The sequence below is a fragment of the Anopheles gambiae genome, chromosome X (assembly GCF_943734735.2).
Source record: "Anopheles gambiae chromosome X, idAnoGambNW_F1_1, whole genome shotgun sequence".
Classification (NCBI taxonomy): domain Eukaryota; kingdom Metazoa; phylum Arthropoda; class Insecta; order Diptera; family Culicidae; genus Anopheles; species Anopheles gambiae.
Window position 1 is genome coordinate 15,652,543 of NC_064600.1, and position 20,710 is coordinate 15,673,252.

General features: G+C 45.8%; 1 protein-coding gene across 1 annotated transcript; it reads right to left on the reverse strand.

The window, feature by feature from the left end:
• Positions 1-11,760: 11,760 nt before the first annotated feature.
• On the reverse strand, positions 11,761-19,511 carry LOC11175941 (uncharacterized). The gene is made up of 3 exons (XM_061653574.1): positions 18,403-19,511; positions 18,193-18,330; positions 11,761-14,610 (listed from the first exon to the last, which is right to left on the reverse strand). The coding sequence occupies exons 1-3, from the start codon at positions 18,730-18,732 to the stop codon at positions 13,849-13,851; spliced, it is 1,230 nt and encodes a 409-aa protein (XP_061509558.1). The 5' UTR covers positions 18,733-19,511; the 3' UTR covers positions 11,761-13,848.
• Between the last annotated feature and the right edge of the window lie 1,199 nt (positions 19,512-20,710).

The following is a 20,710-nucleotide window of genomic DNA, read 5'->3' on the forward strand; positions in this document are numbered from 1 at the left end:
GGCATTCAATTTTTAATTTGATTTTTTATAGCGGTGTGATGCCGAAAAAGTGATCAAATTTCTGGGTACCAATGGTTTTATTCTTTCTCAATTTTACGAACATTACAAATTTACGAAGCTTTTATCTCGGATTGATTGGAGAAAGCTTATGAAGAAGAAAAGAGAGAGAATGACTTTGAAAACGAACATTTTTGTATTGACAGTAGATTGAAAAAAAGAGATGATTTTAAAAAAGCTTTAACTTATCAATGTGTTGGAGGGAAATTTCCATATTTCGATTTCACCTTTCGTAATTCATTATTCTCCTTGCTTTTCTGAACTTCAAATCTTAAGGATCTTATAGACTTAGGATATTACAGGTTTTCAAGGATAATATTGACATGTTCAGCGTGTTGTTGGTTTGTTCGAGCGTATAACTGACTTTCAGCGAGATATTGAATTCTTCGGAAGCAGGCGTTGACATGTTGGTCGATACTTTAGTACTGTATATTGAATTTATGATTATTTATGGTTGTTCTATTTGTTCAGGGACGGTCCCATTGGACAGTCGTCAATTCGAACGACTCAATAACATGCCCGTCCTGGGTTCAAGCCTAGAAAGGACCGTCCTCCCGTAGCAAGGATTGACTATCCGGCTGCGTGGTAATTAAGTCTTAAAAGACTGTAAAGGCCGGCATGTCCGCGTAGGACGTTACGCCAAATAGAAGAAGAAGAAGAAGATATTTGTTCATTAACTTTTAATACTTAATTCATTAAGCAATACATTCTTTTCGTACCATAACTCCTGAATAAAAAAATAATTTAAATGAATATCTATATATTCAACTCCCACTACAACAAAAAATCTCTTGTTTATTATTTAGCACCTATATCTCTTGTTTATTATATAGCGCCTGCCATAGCTATATGTTCAGTTTTATTTCGCGATTTGCGGAAAATTCGGAAGAGATAGATAGAACAGTTAGGGTAAATGTACCAATAGTGGTGCAATTTGTAGTGGTACCGCTGTGTTGTAATGGATTTAAATTTAAACCCAATTCCGATTCCGTGTACGGAATCAATTCCGGAGCTGATTCCGATGCTGGAATCGATTCCGATTCCGGAGCCGATTCCGGAGTCAATTCCGGAGCCGATTCCGGAGCCGATTCCGGAGCCGATTCCGGAGCCGATTCCGGAGCCGATTCCGGAGCCGATTCCGGAGCCGATTCCGGAGCCGATTCCGGAGCTGATTCCGGAGTCGATTCCGGAGCCGATTCCCGAGCCAATTCCGGAGCCGATTCTGGAGCCAATTACGGAGCCGATTCCGATGCTGGAATCGATTCCGATCCCGGAGCCGATTCCGGAGTCGATTCCGGAGCCGATTCCGGAGCCGATTCCGGAGCCGATTCCGGAGTCGATTCTGGAATCGATTCTTATTCCGGAGCCGATTCCGGAGTCGATTCCGGAACCGATTCCTATTTCGGAGCCGATTCCGGAGTCGATTCCGGAAACTGATTCCGGACCTACTATCCGGAATCGATTCCAGAAAACTGCGGAGCTAGCCGGAATCGATTCCGACAAAAACTTCATTTTTCCCATCACTAGTGTGTATTAAAACTATAATACTGGGGGCCTTCACGATTCTAGTTAGTTTTTTGTATGGAGTTTGACAGTTGGAGGCTGAAATCATGTAAACACTCCAAACAAAACAACACAAAAAAGTAGCCTGCAATTTTCAGTATAGTTTATTCTAGCCACAAAGCTAGAATTAGATTCGAGTACCTGCTCGAAAACACGGTATTGTTTACATTTATCCCAAGGTGCATTAAAGAGATCAGGTGCTGGAATTTAGAATCAAAGTGTATGTAGTCCAGGTGGTCTCATAGCATGTTTTTCAAACCAAATTTGAAAAAACCAAAAATCACTTTTTGACAGAACGAGTGAAAACTTTTGCTCCAACGAGCTTTCTGGAGGCTTGACGAATACTCAAAGCACTCTTACAATCTTCATTCAGAAGCAGAAGCGATAAAAATCAGCCTTCTAAATTCATACACCTTGGGATAAGCCCACCTGTATATTATACTGAATTAGATAGCTGCTCGAAAATTGCTATACAATGCAAACAGCTGACAGGCTGAAATTTCAACCTACGAAATTCAAACGGAAAGGGCCCCACTGATGTTCTTGGTTTTGCATCTGTCCGAACAGCAGCAGAATCAGTAGAGGCAGCATTTGTTTCAATGATAGCTTAAATCAAATTTTTTACATTCGTTGTAATGTTAAATATGTTCTTAGCTCCAATACGTTTAATTACTGATATTGAACTGCTTTAAGGATTAGAGTTGGGCGGTCCCGTGATAAAGTCGTCAACTCGAACGAGTCAATAACACGCCCGGCATGGGTTAATGACGGGATATTGCCGTTCGTATATTTAATAGAACATTCAAATATTTTAACTTTTTGGTTATCTATTTGGCTTTTTACGTAGAGCTTTGTAATCATTTTTGTAGAATATGGTTCTTTTGGTCGCAGAGATTGCCGGTCCCTGGTCCATAAAATAATTGTATTTGTTTATCTGTAACGAAAGGTAATGTGTCACAGGTTCCCTTAATTATATTTAATAATAAAGTTAGGCTAGAATAGCAGAATACATGTTACAGCATACATGCATACATAGGAACACAAATACAGTACAGTGGTAATAAACAGTATATTAAAAAAATGACTTTCTATTGATGAAAATGGAAGTTTATCAAAAGCACTTAGAATATTGATATATGTTGTACCATCGACGAAATCTGTTACACTAGACACCTATGGAGCTACTCCGACTCCGATTCCGGCCAAATCAAAGCAAAAGTTCCGCTCGGTGCCTTCCGAAGCATACAAAGCCGTCTAGAGTCATTCGAAAACGTTGGGGTCGTCGGTTGTCGCACGGGGCGGCTAGTCTGCAGTCAGAAATGGCTCCGGTCGGTTCCACCGATTTTGACAATCTCAATGCCTCCGACTGCCGAGAATAGGTCGGCTCCGAAATGCTCCAAACGGATCTACATTTGAAATACCGAAGCCATGTAATACATAGCTTATTAATAGATTAGCTCACACAGTCCATACCTTAATTCGCGAATCATTCCCCATCAAGCAGTGGCGGATTTAACGGTACGCGGACTGAGCGGCCGCGGGAGGCCCCGTCAATATTGGGGCCCCATGTATGGTAATTCCAGCATATAGAACAGTGTGTACAGTAGTCTCAGCAAGAGCTTCTGTGATAGATAGGGGCCCGATGGATGAAGGGAATCATAAACTATAGCGGTCCAGTAGAGGGATCCTGAGCACTCTCTCCCCCCCCCCCACCAGCAAACCATTAAAGTGTGTTTGATTCGAAACCTAATGCAACAAAACCTAACGCTCGACACCAATCGGGGGGCCTTCACTCCTTTTAACGCTTAGGGCCCCCAACACCCTAAATCCGCCACTGCCTTCAAGTGTCAAAAAAAGATTCCCCAATATTTTTGCGTTCACACTCCGAGAATCTTCGTCGGATAAAATTATCGTAATTTAACAAAATTATTTCTAACATACGGATTCTTGCTACTAGAAATGAATAAACCACCAGAACACTTGGGACTTGGAAATTAGCGAAAACTAATGTTTAAACACGATTTATTGCAATTTTGCTTTTGATCTGTCGAAAGAATACAGACAAATATTTTTTGTATTCAGTGAAAAAATGTGTTTGACAGATATTTTCTAGCAGAACTCCCGTGTGAATAGAAAACATAGAAAACAACGCAAATTTGTAAATAACAAACCATTCCAAATTTATCTGAGGAGCACAAAAAGTCAATTTTTTTAACAATAATGATCTTAAACAGTATTTTATATAAATATTGGGGTGTATTTTTTATTATTAACTTTGCGGCCCGCGAATCACTGAAAATTTGTACTTGCGGCCCTCTGATGAAATGAGTTTAACACAGCTATTCTACACCATCAATGATGGTCTGTTCAACCTTGAGTGTTTTTCCTTTCTGTTCTTCGGTCATCACTTTGTTGGTGTCATAATTAAACACCGTGTATTACCAAAACACCCGAGGTCTACGGACAAAACTCTCGAGTTTCTTCAGTGCATCTTCAAGCTGTTCTTTTGATATCATCGCGATCACAGAAACCTGGCTCAAGGATGACATTGTCTCGTCTGCACTCTTCGATGACCGATATGATGTTTTCCGAATGGACCGTAACTCCTCAAATAGCCAGAAAACCCGAGGGGGAGGGGTACTGATTGCGACTAAAACCATGCATCGTCCCTCAGTAATCACTGTTGCGAGCTCATCAACCGAAAGTATCTGGATCCGCATGCGTGTTGGCACTTCATTCATAATAATCGGTACCGTTTACGTTCCACCGATTCTTAGTAATAATACCGAATATGTTGCCGCTTACTGTTCATCACTTATGGAAATTTCTGAGAAATATCCACAAGACACGATCCTCGTGTTGGGAGACTTCAATCAACCAGGCCTTTCTTGGCTATGTGACACTCACGGTTCTCTACATGTCAACATTCAGAGATCCCGTGTATCCCCAGCCTGCTCCCAACTGCTTGATACTCTCAGCTTTGTGGGACTATCTCAGGTCAATAATAATGTAACCAATCATGGGTCTTTACTTGATCTTATATTCGTGAGCCCGCGTATAATTGAGAATGGTATGAGAACTTTCCGTTCCATAGATTGTTTAACTGAGGAAGACCGATATCATCCGAGCTTGCTGGTCAATATTACACTTCCATCAACAACCCAGACTGCTACGGAAGTCACTGGATCGAACAGCTTAAGACATCTCGATTTTAGAAAAGCTGATTTCCCAAAAATGATTGACGCTTTTGCCAATACTGACTGGTCATTCCTTAATTATGATAGCAATCCCACCTTATCAATCGATTCGGCAATCGACTCCTTTCAAATTAAGGTTGGTCTAGTCCTTCAAAAATGCTGCCCTACTTTACAAGAGCGCGCAGCTTCCGGTCCCCCGTGGGGCAATAGAGAGTTAAAAAGACTTAAATCTGCGAAAATAGAGCTTTACATTGTCTCATAAAGTCTAATCTTCACTCCGACAGACTATTGTTTAACACTGTTAGTGGCAACTATAGAAGATTCAACAGGCATCTGTATAGAATCTATATCAACAAACTTCTACGAAGTATATCCAACGATCCGACTAAAATATTTTCTTTCGTTAACCGTAAGAGGAAAAATGCAAAAATCCCGTCAGTAATGTCACTAGACACCGAGAAAGCCACAAGTGAACTTGAAATCAGTCAGCTCTTTGCCAAAAAATTTAGTTCAGTTTTCGACCTTCAATCTTCGTCACCAATTAATATTGCAACTGCCCTGCAGCACACACCCGCGGATGTTCTAGATATGTCTATAAATGATATTGTCATCACAAATGAATCGGTAGAAAATGCAATCAAACAAATTAAACCCTCATTTATCCCGGGTCCGGACGGGATCCCAGCAATAGTCTTACAGAAGTGCTCAACTTATCTTTCAGAGCCACTGGTTCATCTGTTTAAGCTTTCTCTGCACAGTTCTACATATCCTACTATGTGGAAGTCTTCGTGGATGACACCCGTTCATAAAAAAGGTCCGAGACATGTTATATCTAATTATCGTGGCGTAACTTCCCTATGTGCATCAGCAAAAATACTCGAAATTCTTGTCCAGGAAGCGTTAGTCAGGGGTGGCTTGAATTATATCAGTCCAAGCCAGCACGGATTTGTTCCCAAACGATCGGTGTCGACCAATCTCGTTCAATTCGTGTCTGAATGCCTTACGGCAATGGACGGCAAGTCACAGATTGATGCAATTTATACTGATTTCATGTCAGCATTTGATCGGATTAACCATGATATACTCCTTGCGAAACTGAGCCGGCTTGGCTTTCATAATAATCTAGTCATATGGTTAAAATCATATTTAAACCAAAGATCATACTGTGTTAAAATCAATAAGTGCTTGTCCAACGTGTTCGTTAGTTCGTCCGGTGTCCCACAGGGAAGTAACATTGGCCCAGTATTGTTTATCCTATTTATTAATGATGTTGTATTTGCGCTCCCAAATCAATGTTTGCTTATGTATGCGGACGATATCAAGATTTATGCGACCATTAGAAATGATTCGGACAGCTCGACTCTCCAGCACAGCCTAGACGTATTTAGCAATTGGTGCTCTGCGAACTCGCTATCCTTGTGTGTCAATAAGTGTTGCGTGATTAGTTTTACTCGTAAAAAAGACCCTATCAAGCGAGACTATAATCTTGACTCGTGTATAATCCCACGTAACATAGAAACTAAGGACCTCGGCACTATTCTTGACTCATCACTCTCCTTCCGTCAACAATATTCGTACGTCATCGACAAAGCATATCGGCAGCTTAGTTTTATTCATCGTCTGACATCTGATTTTAATGACCCTTTCTGTTTAAAACAACTGTTTGTCGCGTCAGTTCGGTCCGTACTTGAATTTAATGTTGTAACATGGTCTCCGCACACTAACAACTGGTCCACACGAATTGAGCGAATTCAGAAAAAATTAACAAAAATAGCTATAAGAACCTTACGGTGGAACATGGACCAGCCTCTAACCTATCAAACTAGACGGCTTCTTCTAGGATTGCAGTCCTTAGAGAGACGTAGGGAGGTAGCACAAGCAGTTTTTGTAGCAAAATTAATAAAAGGCGAAATTGATGCTCCCGAGCTTCTTCTTAAAATAAATTTGTACGCCCCTGACCACGCGCTACGTCCTCGAAATTTTCTGATCAAAATAGACCGGGCCCGTACTTCCAGAGGAGCTCATGATCCAATTATTTCAATGTGTAAAGCTTTCAATAAGTTCTACTGCTTTTTTGACTTCAACATTACAGTTGCCACGTTTAAATGTTCATGTCTGTTTTCAAATATATAGCAAGTAAGGTTATTTTAAGTATTACTTTATTTTAATATTGCAAAGGCCCCTGCGCGCGCCACGCAATTATCTTCAATAAATAAATTAATTGAAGTATCAGTTAATTGGCAGATATAATGTTCTTGTACATTCTACGTTTTCACCATAACATTTATTATAAGCTAGAGCGATAATTATCTTATATTTGGCTGGATTTGTTGTGTTCTAGTCCTGCGGCAGAGGATATGTGATTCTCCTGGTGATGAATTCTGGTAGCTTCCTGGGGCACTCAAGTAACGTATTGTAATACGCCGCAATTCGATCAAAGGTTGTAGGTTGTTTTTATGAGGAATGGTGCACATTTCATTTACCAGAGTGCGGAGCGCGATCTGTAAAATCCAAGCCAAACAAAATGTATGCAAACAATTTTGGAGTGAATTTTTAAATCCTAATTGTTCAGTGAATAAAACGATGACTCTACTTGGTAGCAGGTTTTTATTGATTTGAAGAGCAGCTTTCCCCAGGATGTGTCCCTTGCCGAACGGCTACGACAGTTACTTTGCATCGCTGCAGAACTCTAAACAGCTAGTGGGTGTAGGTTATACGACGAGACTGGTGGTTAGAGAAGAGGCCTTGCTAGTCATCTCCTGAAAAACAACATGGCAACCCGAAGCTAAACAAAACGGCGCGGGGCCAGTCACACAGTCCCATGTATTCAATCGACTACAGAAAGCCATAGGAATTCTCGAAACGGATTCAACAATCCCGACCCTACACAATGCCCCAGGACTACGATTAAATTGGGCTCATGGAACGTACGCACTCTAAGCGAAGCCGGAGCCTTGATAAAACTTGATGATGCCCTAGCCACACTGAGTATGGACCTCGTAGCTCTACAAGAAAAGCTCGCCAGGCTCCGGTGGGCTGGCCATGTTGTACGCATGGAACAGGACGACCCAGCCCGTAAAGTCTTTTTAGGCCGTCCACAACAACAGAGGAGGCGTGGTAGGCCCAAATTGAGGTGGCAAGACGGCGTGGACGAAGGCGCGAGAACGTGAGTTGTTTCGGACACTCCTGAGGCAGGCCAAGGCTGCAAAGCGGTTGTAGTGCTGCATAAGTAAGTAAGTAAGTACTATTACTATTAGAAGCGTATTTCAGCTAACAACAACCTCAGGATTATTACCTTTTACTGGATGTATGATATACTACTGGTCTCTTCCATTTCGTAGTTTCGAGAATGATATGAAGACAACATGAGGACGACAGCGAAGGTGTGTCAATCAGACTCAAACGTGATGAAATAATAATTGTTTTAATAATCAATTCGTCGTAGAAAAAAAACTTGCTTGTGGGAGGTACGGTCTGCCAAAGGAATCTATTCGGAGGTAGTGTATTAGTTGATGTCGACTAACTGAAGATGGTAGTTCTATTGGCAATGGTGTAGCTGGCAGTGGTTGGCAGATTCGAAACCTCTAGAAGGTTAACATAGGCTCTCCATCACCGACTCCTACTCAATACGTTCTGTTGGATTCGTGGTCACACAGGTATTCAGGGAAACAAAATAACATCGGAGAGGGCCAGCACGTTTGCGGATAGGACATTCCCGACTCTTCTACACCTTTTTATCGCAAAAATAAGGCCAATTACAATGCAGTTTCACATCTTTATCGAATGCTATGGATATACTGCGGAACTCAAAACCAGATGCCAACTGGACCCGAGCATCAACACTATGCTTTCACTAAACAGCGATTGCCAACGAAAACTTTTAAAATAAGCCGGCATGTTCTGTACAGGCGGCCGGTCTTGTAGTACAATCGTCAACTCGTGCGACTTACCAACAAGTCCGTCGTGGGATCAAGCACCGAATGGACCGTGCCCCCATACGTAGGACTGACTATCGTGCTGTGGGTAATCAATAAGTCACTGAAAGCCAAGCCCACTAGTAGTAAATGCAGGTCTTGACCGACAACGGTTGCTGTGGCAAAGAAGAAGAAGCAGACCTGTATGGGCCGGCATGTCCGCGTACGATTTTACGCCAAATAGAAGAAGATAGATGCATCTAATGTGCTACTGGTGACCAGTAGCTAGTTTTAGTTTTTGTACAAATTGCTACCATTTATAGGGCACCCCACTTGTCTCAGTTGTCTCAGTTATCTCAATCCTATAGCTTTAGTGTGGCTCTGGTTCAGAACGGAACTCTCGGGTGGCATCGACACTCTATCGCAGTTAAATCACAGCAGGTTCTAGGGGTGCGCCTAAGAGCACTTTGCTGTAGGTTGACCCTGATACAGGACGCAGGCGACAGATAGAAAGAAAAACATATACAAAGAGAGAGAGAGAGAGAGAGATAGAGTGAGAGAGGAATAGAGGGGAAAAGGGATCGATGCACACGTAACCATGTGGGTTAGTTTAAAAAAAAGGTATCGCTAACGAGATGAACGATTGTCTTGTTGCGAGTTTAACGGTGCTGAACGCTCCTAAATAAATCAACTTAGATAAAAATCAACAGCTCTTGCCAGTATTAAGATCGTGTTTTTTTTAAAGCATGCACCCCTGAACGACGGAACGCAGTTGACACAGCGGTAGCGGAGAAGGGGTGAAATCGAAAAGTAAATATCCTGAAGTTTCAACAACCACAAAAATAAAGCCCTCGTTCAAGATGCAGAAGAAAACAATAACTTTATGGAAGGAAACAATAAAAAATACACGCACGCATACGGCACAGAAATCGTACAGCGCGGTCGGGCTGGCTGCCGGTCGCCGTTTTGGGACGCGGAACGCGGGAAGAGTGAACCCGTCACTCTGTTCCTACTGCGTGAGCATCCATAGCCTCGTCGCAAACCTTCGGCCGTTACTTTTTTTCTTTCGTAGAGAGCATACACATACATACCAGGCTCCAGGTAGTGCCGGGAATGGTGGGGTGGGTCGGCTTTTCAGCATCAGCCGGAGGATTCATTTGGTAGGAGAGGGTGTGTACATGGCGTGTGGAAAAGGCAAATATTTTCCGAAAGCGATCCCTTTTTTTCTCTCTGGTTTGGACTAATGCAGCCAACGTGCGACTGACGGCGCTAGTGCCCTTGTGGATCGTAACCGGAAGTGACGTTTTTGGTGGTCGGGAGAGAATGGCATCGATGCTTCCTGCGCTTTGAAAGTAACAAAAACCGAAAGTGGGAAGGGGGTGGGAGACGCTGTGGAGCATTGTGGGATAAGACGCAACGCAATGCAATGCAGCCGCGACGATGCGGTTTGTTTGAGAATGGATGATGCGGATGGAATGTGTTGGCCAGTGCGTGCTAGACAACGGGCGATCAAAATATTTGGTGTATTTGTGTTGAGGTTTGGTTGAGGAGAGCACATAGTCAATCTTCCCACGGGCTGGATGCCAAAAGATGCCGGTATCTTTTGAGTCTGTATGGTTATCGTACAGAATTAGTCGGCATTATGGTCGGATTTGGTTGGTAATGAAATGGTGGCGAGCAAGTGGCACCTTTTCAGACAATTACTGGATTGCAATCGCTGATAAGAGTTACGAAAGTTACGAGTTACGATTGAAAGAGACTTCGATAACAATCTAACGCAAAAGATCTGTAATGAATTAATCAATCAACTCTCACGACGCAAGAAACATTCATTCCTGGTCGATCTACATCTCTATTTGTCTCAATATTGTACATCTAAAAAATTAATAAAATGGAATATCATTTAGATTTGAGGAATTAAGAATGTTTTGAGCGTTCGACACATTTCAGGATGACTAAAACGTGTCTAAAGAAGGATTTGAATGGATTTACTTATATATATATATATATGGATTATATCTCAAATAGTAAACGTAATCGATTAACACCTTGAATGCCATGGCTACAGTACAGATTTAACTAAGGATTGTAGAATAAAAATATGTATGTCTTCAAAAAAAAAAAAGATGAGATAATCCTTATATTTAAGGAGGTTTGCTTCTCATTAATAATATCTTCTCAAAGATGTCACGGTTTCTGCCTTCTGGCGCGGTCACAATGCACGTGATCTGTTTCGATAAAACGGCAGGTTAAACATTTTTCGTGCGATTGAAAAAAATTATCTGATAGTATACAACCTTAGCTTTTGATTGACGTATCGGTTGTGTTGATATGTGAAGACAATCACTAATTATAAACAAATCGGAAACTGTCAAATTTATATACTGTATTTTAGTTATATTGTATATTATCAAATCATCTAATGTATAGCAAAAATGTCTACTAAATAGTCATCCAACGTTTTTTTTTTCATGATCGTATCTCCATTTTCTCCAATGAAACATCTTGTTGAAATCTAATCTATACGCATCATAAATCTATTATGTTCCCGATTTTATGATTAAACCGGAACATCAAACGAGAAAACGGAAACAATTAAAAAAGTATAAGAAACCTTTCTTTTACACCACTTTTTACTTTGTTTATACTCAATTACACTTCCCTGGGGACGATGGCTATCACATATATGATAGCCATATACAAATGTAAACAAACCGTGCTTGGCCCTTAGGGATACATAAACGTAACAAAGGCCTGGCACTCAAAACGTTAATCTGTCACTGAGCTCTGGTGAAGCTCCAATGGAATCTGCGCTATGGAAAACATCATGTGTTATGCAACAATAAATATCATAAACTCACCCTTCCCGCAGCGAACTACCGTAGTGTGCGGACCAGCAACATTTCTTACCGAACAAATTACGGTACCAACCATTTCAGACGACAGAAGATTGATTGATTGATTGATGGCGAATGATTTCGGACGGTGGTGATACAAGTTCATGGAACAGACGTGCAGTTTTCATTAGATTTTTGTCATTTATCTGATTTTTACTTCCACTCTTTCTCCCATTCACTCGTTCATTCGAATTTTTCCGCCATTGTTTTGAGCGACTTCTCTCTCTCTCTCACACACACACACACTTTCGCTGGGATGCAAAGATACTCTAATATGACGCAAGGATGAGACGTGATCTTTGTACATAGGAACGATAAAATAACTTACTACTGAACAATATTGATACAGTTGAAACAGGAAATTAATTACAATAAATAGTGCGTTGGCAAATAAAATACTAAAAACTATACCACCAGTACACAGGCACGGGGGTCACGTTAAGCTGCACGCCCTCTCTTGTCCCAATCTCTTCAACCCCCTTACATCTCCCTATAGGAGCATGCCGGAGTGTAATTTTGTGCTAGTTTCAAACCAACAAGCCTCCCATATCAGGTGCCGCCCTGCTTAGCGCATGTTTCTAATTACCAAATGTAGCTCTGCCTCAAGACGACCAAAACTCACAGTTTTACCACCTATATTCCCTATGTTCCTAACAACAGCAACTCCATAAAAGTGTCTGATGCTGTACGGTCATGCCTCTCGCTTTCGCTTATGCTAACAAAAAAAAAATCGCCGAAGCTGCGTTATAATACTGTGCGTATTTTGGTTTTCTGCTGTTTCAATTTACAATCCGTCTAATCCACACTGGGAAGAGCAGTGCGCAAGGCTAATCCGTTTCGTTTGTTGCTGTCACTTTTGGGTCATTCCAAGTCTATATGTGTGTATGTGTTTGTTCATATGCGCTTTGAATGCAAACGCGTGTAGTGGTGTGCGTCCACGACAGCCGTACGTTAAAGCGAGTCTTATAGTCGGCCTCTCTATCACAGCGTTACTGTCTAGTAGTTGCTAGTTGTCTTTACAATTTCCCCATCCGTCCAGCGTGTGCATCGCGTGGGTTGGCAGAGCATTCGAAACGCAAATTTTGACAGAGCCCGATTTGTCGGGATTGTTTTTCTTTGCACTAATGACAGACTCTGTGCTGCTCTTGCAGGAGGAGCAGAGTGTTAGCTCATTGCTTGGAATGTTGAATTCCCCATAAAACCTATATTGTTAAGAATGTAAAACACAGTCCACTGGCACTACACTGCAACTTCCCTTCTATCCCGCTTGAAACAAAAGTGCAGAAAACTAGAAACATGTTGAACAAATTCATCAATATTCCTCAACTAAACGCTAGTAAGCCCCCCAAAAGGGCGGGGAGCCAGATTCGCTTATCCTAACTGCTTAACTAACTGGGATATTAAGTACTTGTTTCGCTTGGGGGCGCTGACGCCTCTGTAGCTATGTGAAACCTGCGTATACTCTAGCTGCGCGTTCCGAGATCGTCAAAGTGTTAAGTGTTTACTACAGGGAGAAGGAATAGATCGCAGAGATTTACTCAGAGATTTGCTGAGAAGCCCGTTCCGCTTCGTCGATTCCCAACTGCTGAAATGCAATCAATTAAAAGCCCCACAAAGAGCGTCGCTTTGGGCCACACGCTGCCGGCCCCTAACCAATCCTCCCGATTGTGTTTGTACGTCAATAAATAGTGTATAAATAACTATCCGTAAGTTACTGGCAAGTAGTGCGCGTCCACGCTTAATGCTATCCTCACTTTCTCTTTCTCTCATGCTGCTCATCTCACTGCTCCAAAAACGTTCGCAACACAGGCGCGCAAGGCACAGTTCAAGTTTGAAAGGCACCCGGGGGAGTTTTTTTTTTTTGTTTGTTTGCAGACGAACGTATGTTAGCTAATCTTTACACGCGCTGGCAAAGAGTGGACCACATTTTAGTATCACTAAACACTATACCTAGCTATTATTGTACGCGGCTCAAATCCTGTTGTTCGCTGTATTTTCGTTGCTTGCGGAACTGTCCGGGGATAACGCTTTACACTCGCTCACCCCTTCGATTTTCCTAAGGACGCAACGTCAGGCAAGACCACGTGCGTCGTGTTGGCAAGTCGTGTCATGGCGTTCGCGGAAGGCACTTGCAGCCGACCGACTTGTAGAGAGACTGCCGGGTGGAATGTAGGCTTCAATTTTCTGCTGCATACGGGCGAAGGATGCGGTTTTGCCCAGTTAAACCTGCTTGTTTCGCGCGTGATTGTTCGGCGTTCGGGTTCCTTTGCGGCCTTTCGGCTGCCTGCTGGTTTGCTGCTGCTGCTGGTGCTTCGATTGCTTCTGCTGACCGTTGTGTCCCGCTCGGTTGTGCTTGTTTGGCTGCGGATGCTGCTGACGCTGCTGCTGCTGCTGCTGCTGCTGTCGGTGTTTCTTCTTGAGCGGTTTGCACCGTTTGTTGAACTGCGAGCAGTACGGGCACTTCTGGCAGCTCATGTTGACCGGCTTGCCTTTGTGCACCCGCTTGCCCCCGTTCTGGATGAGCTGCCCCAGGTGCTGGCGCATGTTGGTGAGGAAGCAGTCCAGCCGGCACATGATGTACCAGATGTGGATCTTAATTTCGCTCGCGTCCTGAATGTTGAACTTGATCATGCGCTCCATGTGCGCGGCATCGATCGTCTTGTTCCTGGCGGGCAGCAATGGCTGGATGGCCGTTGTCCTGCTCTTGCTCGTCGCCGGCTGGCCGGCCGGTGCCTTGCCCTTGCTGGTCGCTGACTGGTTGGCCGTTGCTGCCTTGCCACCGATCGCTGGCTGGCTGGCCATCGTCCGGTGCTCCTGCACGAAGCACAGCAGCTGCAGGTTTGCCCCGTTGACGCTCTCGAGCGCCACCGCCTCCTCCCGGTTGATGTTGGTGCTCTCGGAGTAGTTGTCGTGGAACGTGCGCAGCAGCTTCAGGTAGGCCCAGTAGACGGACAGCCTTCGCTCCCAGGTTGACTCATTCTTCTGTTCAGTGGAAGAGAAAGGAAAGACGTTTGGTGAGGACGTTAGTATACGTGTAACGAAGAGCGTTAATTTTGGAGTACAAGATAAATAAATAAAAATGTATTATTTATAGAATTAAAAATTCTTCAAAAATCCTAAGCACCTTTATTCAATATTCGGCGCAAAACGAATCACCATTGTTGTTCCCCGCCGAACCAGATCTAGTAGCCCCTGCCAGATCTTAGACGATCGCGTCGTCTCCACGTGGTGTGCCGGAATAGACATGGGGGAAATTATGTTCCCCAATTTCACCAACGATTCCACTATAGACATGCACATATCGCAGGTATGAGCGTGGAAAAGAACAATTTTCACACATACACATACAAAACACACACAAAGTCCATCAACAGTTAAGTTCAGGAAGCATTATCCGAGAATGTGTGCCAAAATGTGGTCCCGCTGCACTGCTAAAATCCTTGGAGGTGCCTCAGAATCATCCATTTTGGCACACAGAAACACACAGAGAAAGGGGGGGGGGGATGGGAGGGGGGAGTCCACCAATCGTTAGGGCAGTAAAAAAGGCAAAAAAGTTGCAACTAGCCCCAGCGCAAGCCGTGCTATGCGCGACGATGCTGCTTTGCTGGTATTTTTGGGCCGGCGCTGGATCTGTAATTAAAATCATAACTCATCAAACCAAAGCGCTCCAAAGCTAAACGGCGCTGCGTTTTGGCCTTTCGGTCAGCCCGGCATCATCATCACACACAGACGCGTGCACACACACACACGCGGGGTATTATGATTATATCTGCGTAAATTTTGGATTAGTATTAATTTACCTCCTTTGATTGATCCCTTTTTTATTGTTGCTGTTGTTGTTGGAGGAGGCGGAGAGGTGGAGGAGAGGGGGTGCTGCAGATCGTTTGGTTGGGGTTGCGTTTTTGTATGCACCGTCGGGATGCTGTTCCTTTTTTTTGCTAGCTTCTTGTTTCGGCTGCCTTATTTAAAAAAAGGTATTTTCTTTTTTTTGTTTTACGAGCCCGCGCGGCAAGGCTAAAGCGGCGGTTTCCTCCATTTCCTCCCCCGGAACAACAACACAACAGCAACCACTAACAGAGGGAGAGAGGGAGAAATATAGAGAGAGAGAGAGAGAGAGAGAGAAAGATAGGAGAGAAGAAAAAGGCCACAGACACACGAGCAAAATTGGACAACGGTTCAAAAATCGGGCCCCGGCCTTTTAACTACCAGAAAACGGAACAAATCGGTCGCAATTTGCACAACACTGCACCAACCCGCTTATTTGGGGCCGCGCGCGCCATCCCCGCCCGTTTCCCTTGGCCCGAGAGGAAGGCTCCTGGTCCTTCCATAAGATGCACGTCCGCGCGCGCGTGTGTGTGTGTGTGCATCTTTTTGCGGAAAGATCAAACTTTTTGGACCGACGCGAGCACATATCCTGTGAGACGTATGGGTACGCGTGCGTTGATTTATTCACAATAAATCCCCCGCCGCATCCGTCGCTCGCTTCCTGCTGTGGGGTAGCATAATTTTCATTTTTTTTTTCGCTAAGCGAGTGGCAGTCTAATGTGTTGTCTGTGGGTCCTATTTTACTGCTATCGGGTTGCAGTGCTGAAAAATCCCGAACCATCATCGAACCGTTTTTTGGGGTAGAAAGTAACGATTTTTTTGTTCTTTTTTTTCAAATCGCTGATTACTTAGCTCGCCCGGTAAGCTCTCTCTTTGTTGCAGGCGCCACAAATAGTGTGTGTGTGTGTTTTTTTTAATGTTCTTTGTGTGTATATTATTATTATTTTTTGTTTCGCTCAACGCTTATGAGAATCTTTTTCCATGGCGAGTAGGACATGGCGCCGAAACACGTGTACACAAAAGAGTGTCCATATATATGTGTGTGTGTGGTTGTGGAGCGGTAGGAAGTAACGGGGAATGGCCATGTAAACTATTAAATCGTTCAGACATTCCTCGGCGCTGATTCATCTCGGTTAAGTGCCCGGAGCGGATTGTCTGCTAAAAAATCGTGTGCGTTACACACACACACGTGCTTGCTGATGATTAACATTGCAAAAAGGGTGTAAGACTCCCCACACACTGCACAGAAGTGTCGGCAGCGGAAGCTTATCGGTTTCTGTTCTCGGTAATAAAACTGCTATTGGTTTAATCTTGGATTCTGATTAGAATCGAGCCACTCTCATACACACGCTCACCCACAGGCATACCAGAAGCTGCTGGTATAATGTTTGCTCCCACAATTCCGATACAAAATGGGCAACAAGTTAGCTAACAGTGTGTTGCCCTCTCATTTTGTTTTTATTGGTTCTGCTGGTCGCGAACGGAGCCCGCGCATATTTTGTGCCCCCGTCAGCAGTTCGGCGTGATGAAAATGATGCCCATCCGTCGGCGAGGAGGCGGGATGCGACGGGGCCACCAAAATCCAAACACTGTACTGCAGCGCGCGGCCCAACTCCAGCCCCAACGAACGAACCACCAAGGGTGCCGTTTCATCGTTCCATTTTCAAACACCAAACTTTTGCCAACCCGCCAGGATGGGAAGCTGGCAGCAGAGCGGGACAATTGAAGCCGCTAGCACCATCTAAGCGTGTGTTTTCAGCAGCGAGGCGAAAGCACAGCAACTAGCTGTGTAGTAACTGCAGCGTAAGCTGCTCGTATTTCGTCAATGTGTCCCCCCATCCTCTCCTTTGCTTGGGTGCATCACACTTTGCTTGGCGGTCTGGGGGGGGGGGGGGGGGGGGGGAGACATTGGGACGGAAGATGAATCAATCACAGCGTCACACGCCCTGATGCAGCGACTGCAACAGGCCCGAGACGGCGGCGGTGTACGGTTTCGGCACAAACAAAACAATAAAACGAAACGCATCGTAACAAAACAAAAAAAGAACAATAATAATAGACAGATCGCTAAATGAGTGGAGGCGAGGGGGGAGCCCACCATACTTGCACCGTGTTTCCCCCGGCCGCCTTATGCACGGTGCACACGGATCATTAAAGAGATGCTGGACGATGGCCAACCGTGACCGAGAGGCAAAGGACGGACGAGAGGGGGGGAGTGAGGGGGGGGGGGGGGGGCAGTAAGGTTCCAAAATCTCGGCTGTCGTGTTCCGCAAGGGACTGGCCGCCGAAGGCGTTGAAAGGATGGCCCGCGCAGAGGCAGACAAGCAACGGGGCACCGATTTCGCGGTTCCCACGCTTTTATACCCGCGCTGGACACGAGGGAGAAAAACGGGAATGCACGCCGCAATCCGGGGGTGTGGGGGGGGGGGAGGGATGGGGAGGACATGTGGATCAGTGGTTTTGCACTTTGGGGAAATTTGCTTCCCATCTTTATGCCCGTGCGGGCGCGCGCGCTCGCCCGCTCGCACACCGCAAGCGCGCCGCGCGGGTAATGATCCGGGCGTGAATCATCTCCCCCCGGCCGCCGGTGCGAACTCTCCCGGCGCTGGCACGAGGCTCGTTAAAAAAAAACGCACGAAAAAGCTTGCGCCCCTTGTGTGCGCTTCGAAATATCGATTGATGAACGCACATCATCCTGCAGCCCTGAAAGGCTGCCAAATCGAGGCGGTTGCCACTTACCACAAAGGGTTGCAGAAATTTGAACTGGCGCTTGCGAAGGCTGTCGTTCCAGGTGGTGGCGCTGCTGTTGGTGCCGGATCGATACCGCCAATTTTCCAGATCGAGCAGCGTCATGTTCACCTGGATCTGGATGTTAATCTGCGCAAACCGAAAGGAGAGGGGTATATTAGTACCGGTGTGGCGGGCAGTTGGCTGACCGGACGGACTTACATAGCTCGCGGTCCGGTTGAAGCTGGAATCGACCTCGGCATTGGTGCTCTGGAGGTTCGAGCCGCACGGCCTCTGCCAGGTTTCGCTCGCCCGGGCCAGCGCTTGCGTGACGTTGAACGGGAACGGCGAGCTGGCCCGCTTGGCCGGCGCAGTCGTTGCCAGCCCGAACAGTGACCAGCACATGGTGACCAGCAGCGGGAGCAGCAACGGATGCCGCCACCGTCGCTGGTGCTGCCGGACATTGCCGGTTTGCCGGCGGTTGAGTGTTGCTGCCCTCGTCGGCTGCATTGTGAGGGATGTGGGGCTGTTTCGTTCGTTTTGTGTTGGCATCCGGCAATGGCTGATAGGATAGGGCTCTCGCTTGTGCGATTTTTGTTTTGTTTTTTTTTTGGTGGATTGAGTTGGTGTTTGTTGGCACGGAAGAAACAAAAACAAAATCTCACGAACACGAAGGGACACAGGCACTCACTTTGGAAACACAACGTTAGGGTCACAACACGCCAAACACAATTCCACTGCACAACGCTCAGCAATCACTTAGGTCCACGCGAGGATCCGCCGAGGATCACAAGGACCGAGATGCACCGTTTTTTTTGGGAGCTTGCCACTGCACCACTGGCGGACGATCAGGGACGACCACACGGAACACACTTCCACTACCAACGATCTACCACTGGGATGCACTTCGATTCGGATGTGGTTCGGATGTCTATGACTACATCTGCGAACTCCTTAGAAAAACTGAGGGACAGGATCCTAAAGCAGCGGATCCGGCCGTCGCCAGAAGTCCTTTTGGAACCGAGAGGCTTTCGGTTGCGAAACCGACGTAGTAACACACAGATCAAAACCACTGAGTCCGGTATCTCTGGGTGCGAAAATGCTGCACGACCCGGAATTGCGTGAAGGCAACCGTCCGACACTTGGTGTTAAAGAATTAAGTATCGATACCACCAACAACAACACTAAAAAACCCTTTTCCGTTATGTATCGATACCGATAGATGTATGACACAAACGCACTCTCACCGATTTCGTGGGATTGCGATCGTCCTCGGACGGCGTTCAGAATTCGACTGACTCGAAAAGTTTATATTTTGAAAACAGAACAGCTCCGGGGTACCTGCCCCTTGATGGACCGTGCCCGTTCCACCGCTTCCCTCGGGGGTTCTCCGGGTCCCTTTTTTGCTCGCTGCTGCTGCTGCTGCTGCCTCTCTCATGGATATCGCTACAGTCTCGCTCGCACCGCAGCGTCCATTCGCGCCCCGGCTCGCTCGCTCGCTCGCTCGTGTCCGCTCCGGCACTGGCCGTACGGGGCAGCGGCACAGTAATTCCGTCTCGGTCCGGCGGCCGGGTGAGTGTGCGCGCACCAGTACAGGGCTTTCGCTCGCTCCCACCCATTAGGCGCGGTCCGTGACTGTGCCGTCTCGCTCTGTACCGGACGCTTCCGCAAAACCGGACGCGCTTTCTCATGCTTGCCGATAGACGATGCGTCGTCGTTCGGGTCGATCGTCACCGTGCGGCGGGTCCGTCCGTGGCGTCACCGGCCCGCCCGACGTCATCGTGACGTCCTAGGCCGCGCGGTGGACGCGTCTTCCACAACCCCATCCCGCACCTCATTCGTAAACGGTACCGGATCACCATGGTCCGCGCTTGTTTGATCGCGTCGATTCGCGCCTGCTGGCCCGCCTGCTTTTCACGCCTGCGCGGGAAGTTACCGCCAAAACTGAGTGGCAAAAAACCACCCCTCAGCCACCCCGCTCGTTGATTCTGGATTTCTTGGATCGCTTGGTGTGGGACATTCGGAGCGACTTCTTTTTTTTCTTACTTTATGAAATTTATCAATCAGGCTTCGATAATGAATGGCGTGGGGATTCTCCGACATGCGATCCTCGGAAATAGTTCCGCCCGAAGCTGCTCTGCGGGCCCAGAGCACACCGGCAAATACTGTTATTAGACATGGGCGAGTGGAAAAATATTTTCGTGACTTTTTGCTATTGTACTATTGCATTATGTGTGTGTGTGTGTGTGTGTGTGTCATAGGGGCTTTGACGCCAGAATTACTTACTCACCGAACGTGCGTCAGTTCCGGCAGGATGCAAATATGCGATGGCAATCTCCGATCAGATGTCTAATGGTCTAATGTCTTCCGCCGGATCTCGTCCGGACTCGCAGGACTTCATTGGAGGAGGTTGCGCAGCCTCACTTTCCCCACTAGCACAAAATTAGAGCGCATGGCATAGAGCACTTTATTCGAGAGCTGCTACATCCAGGCCGGATGTCTAAAGGCCTCCCTTCAGATCTGTTGTATG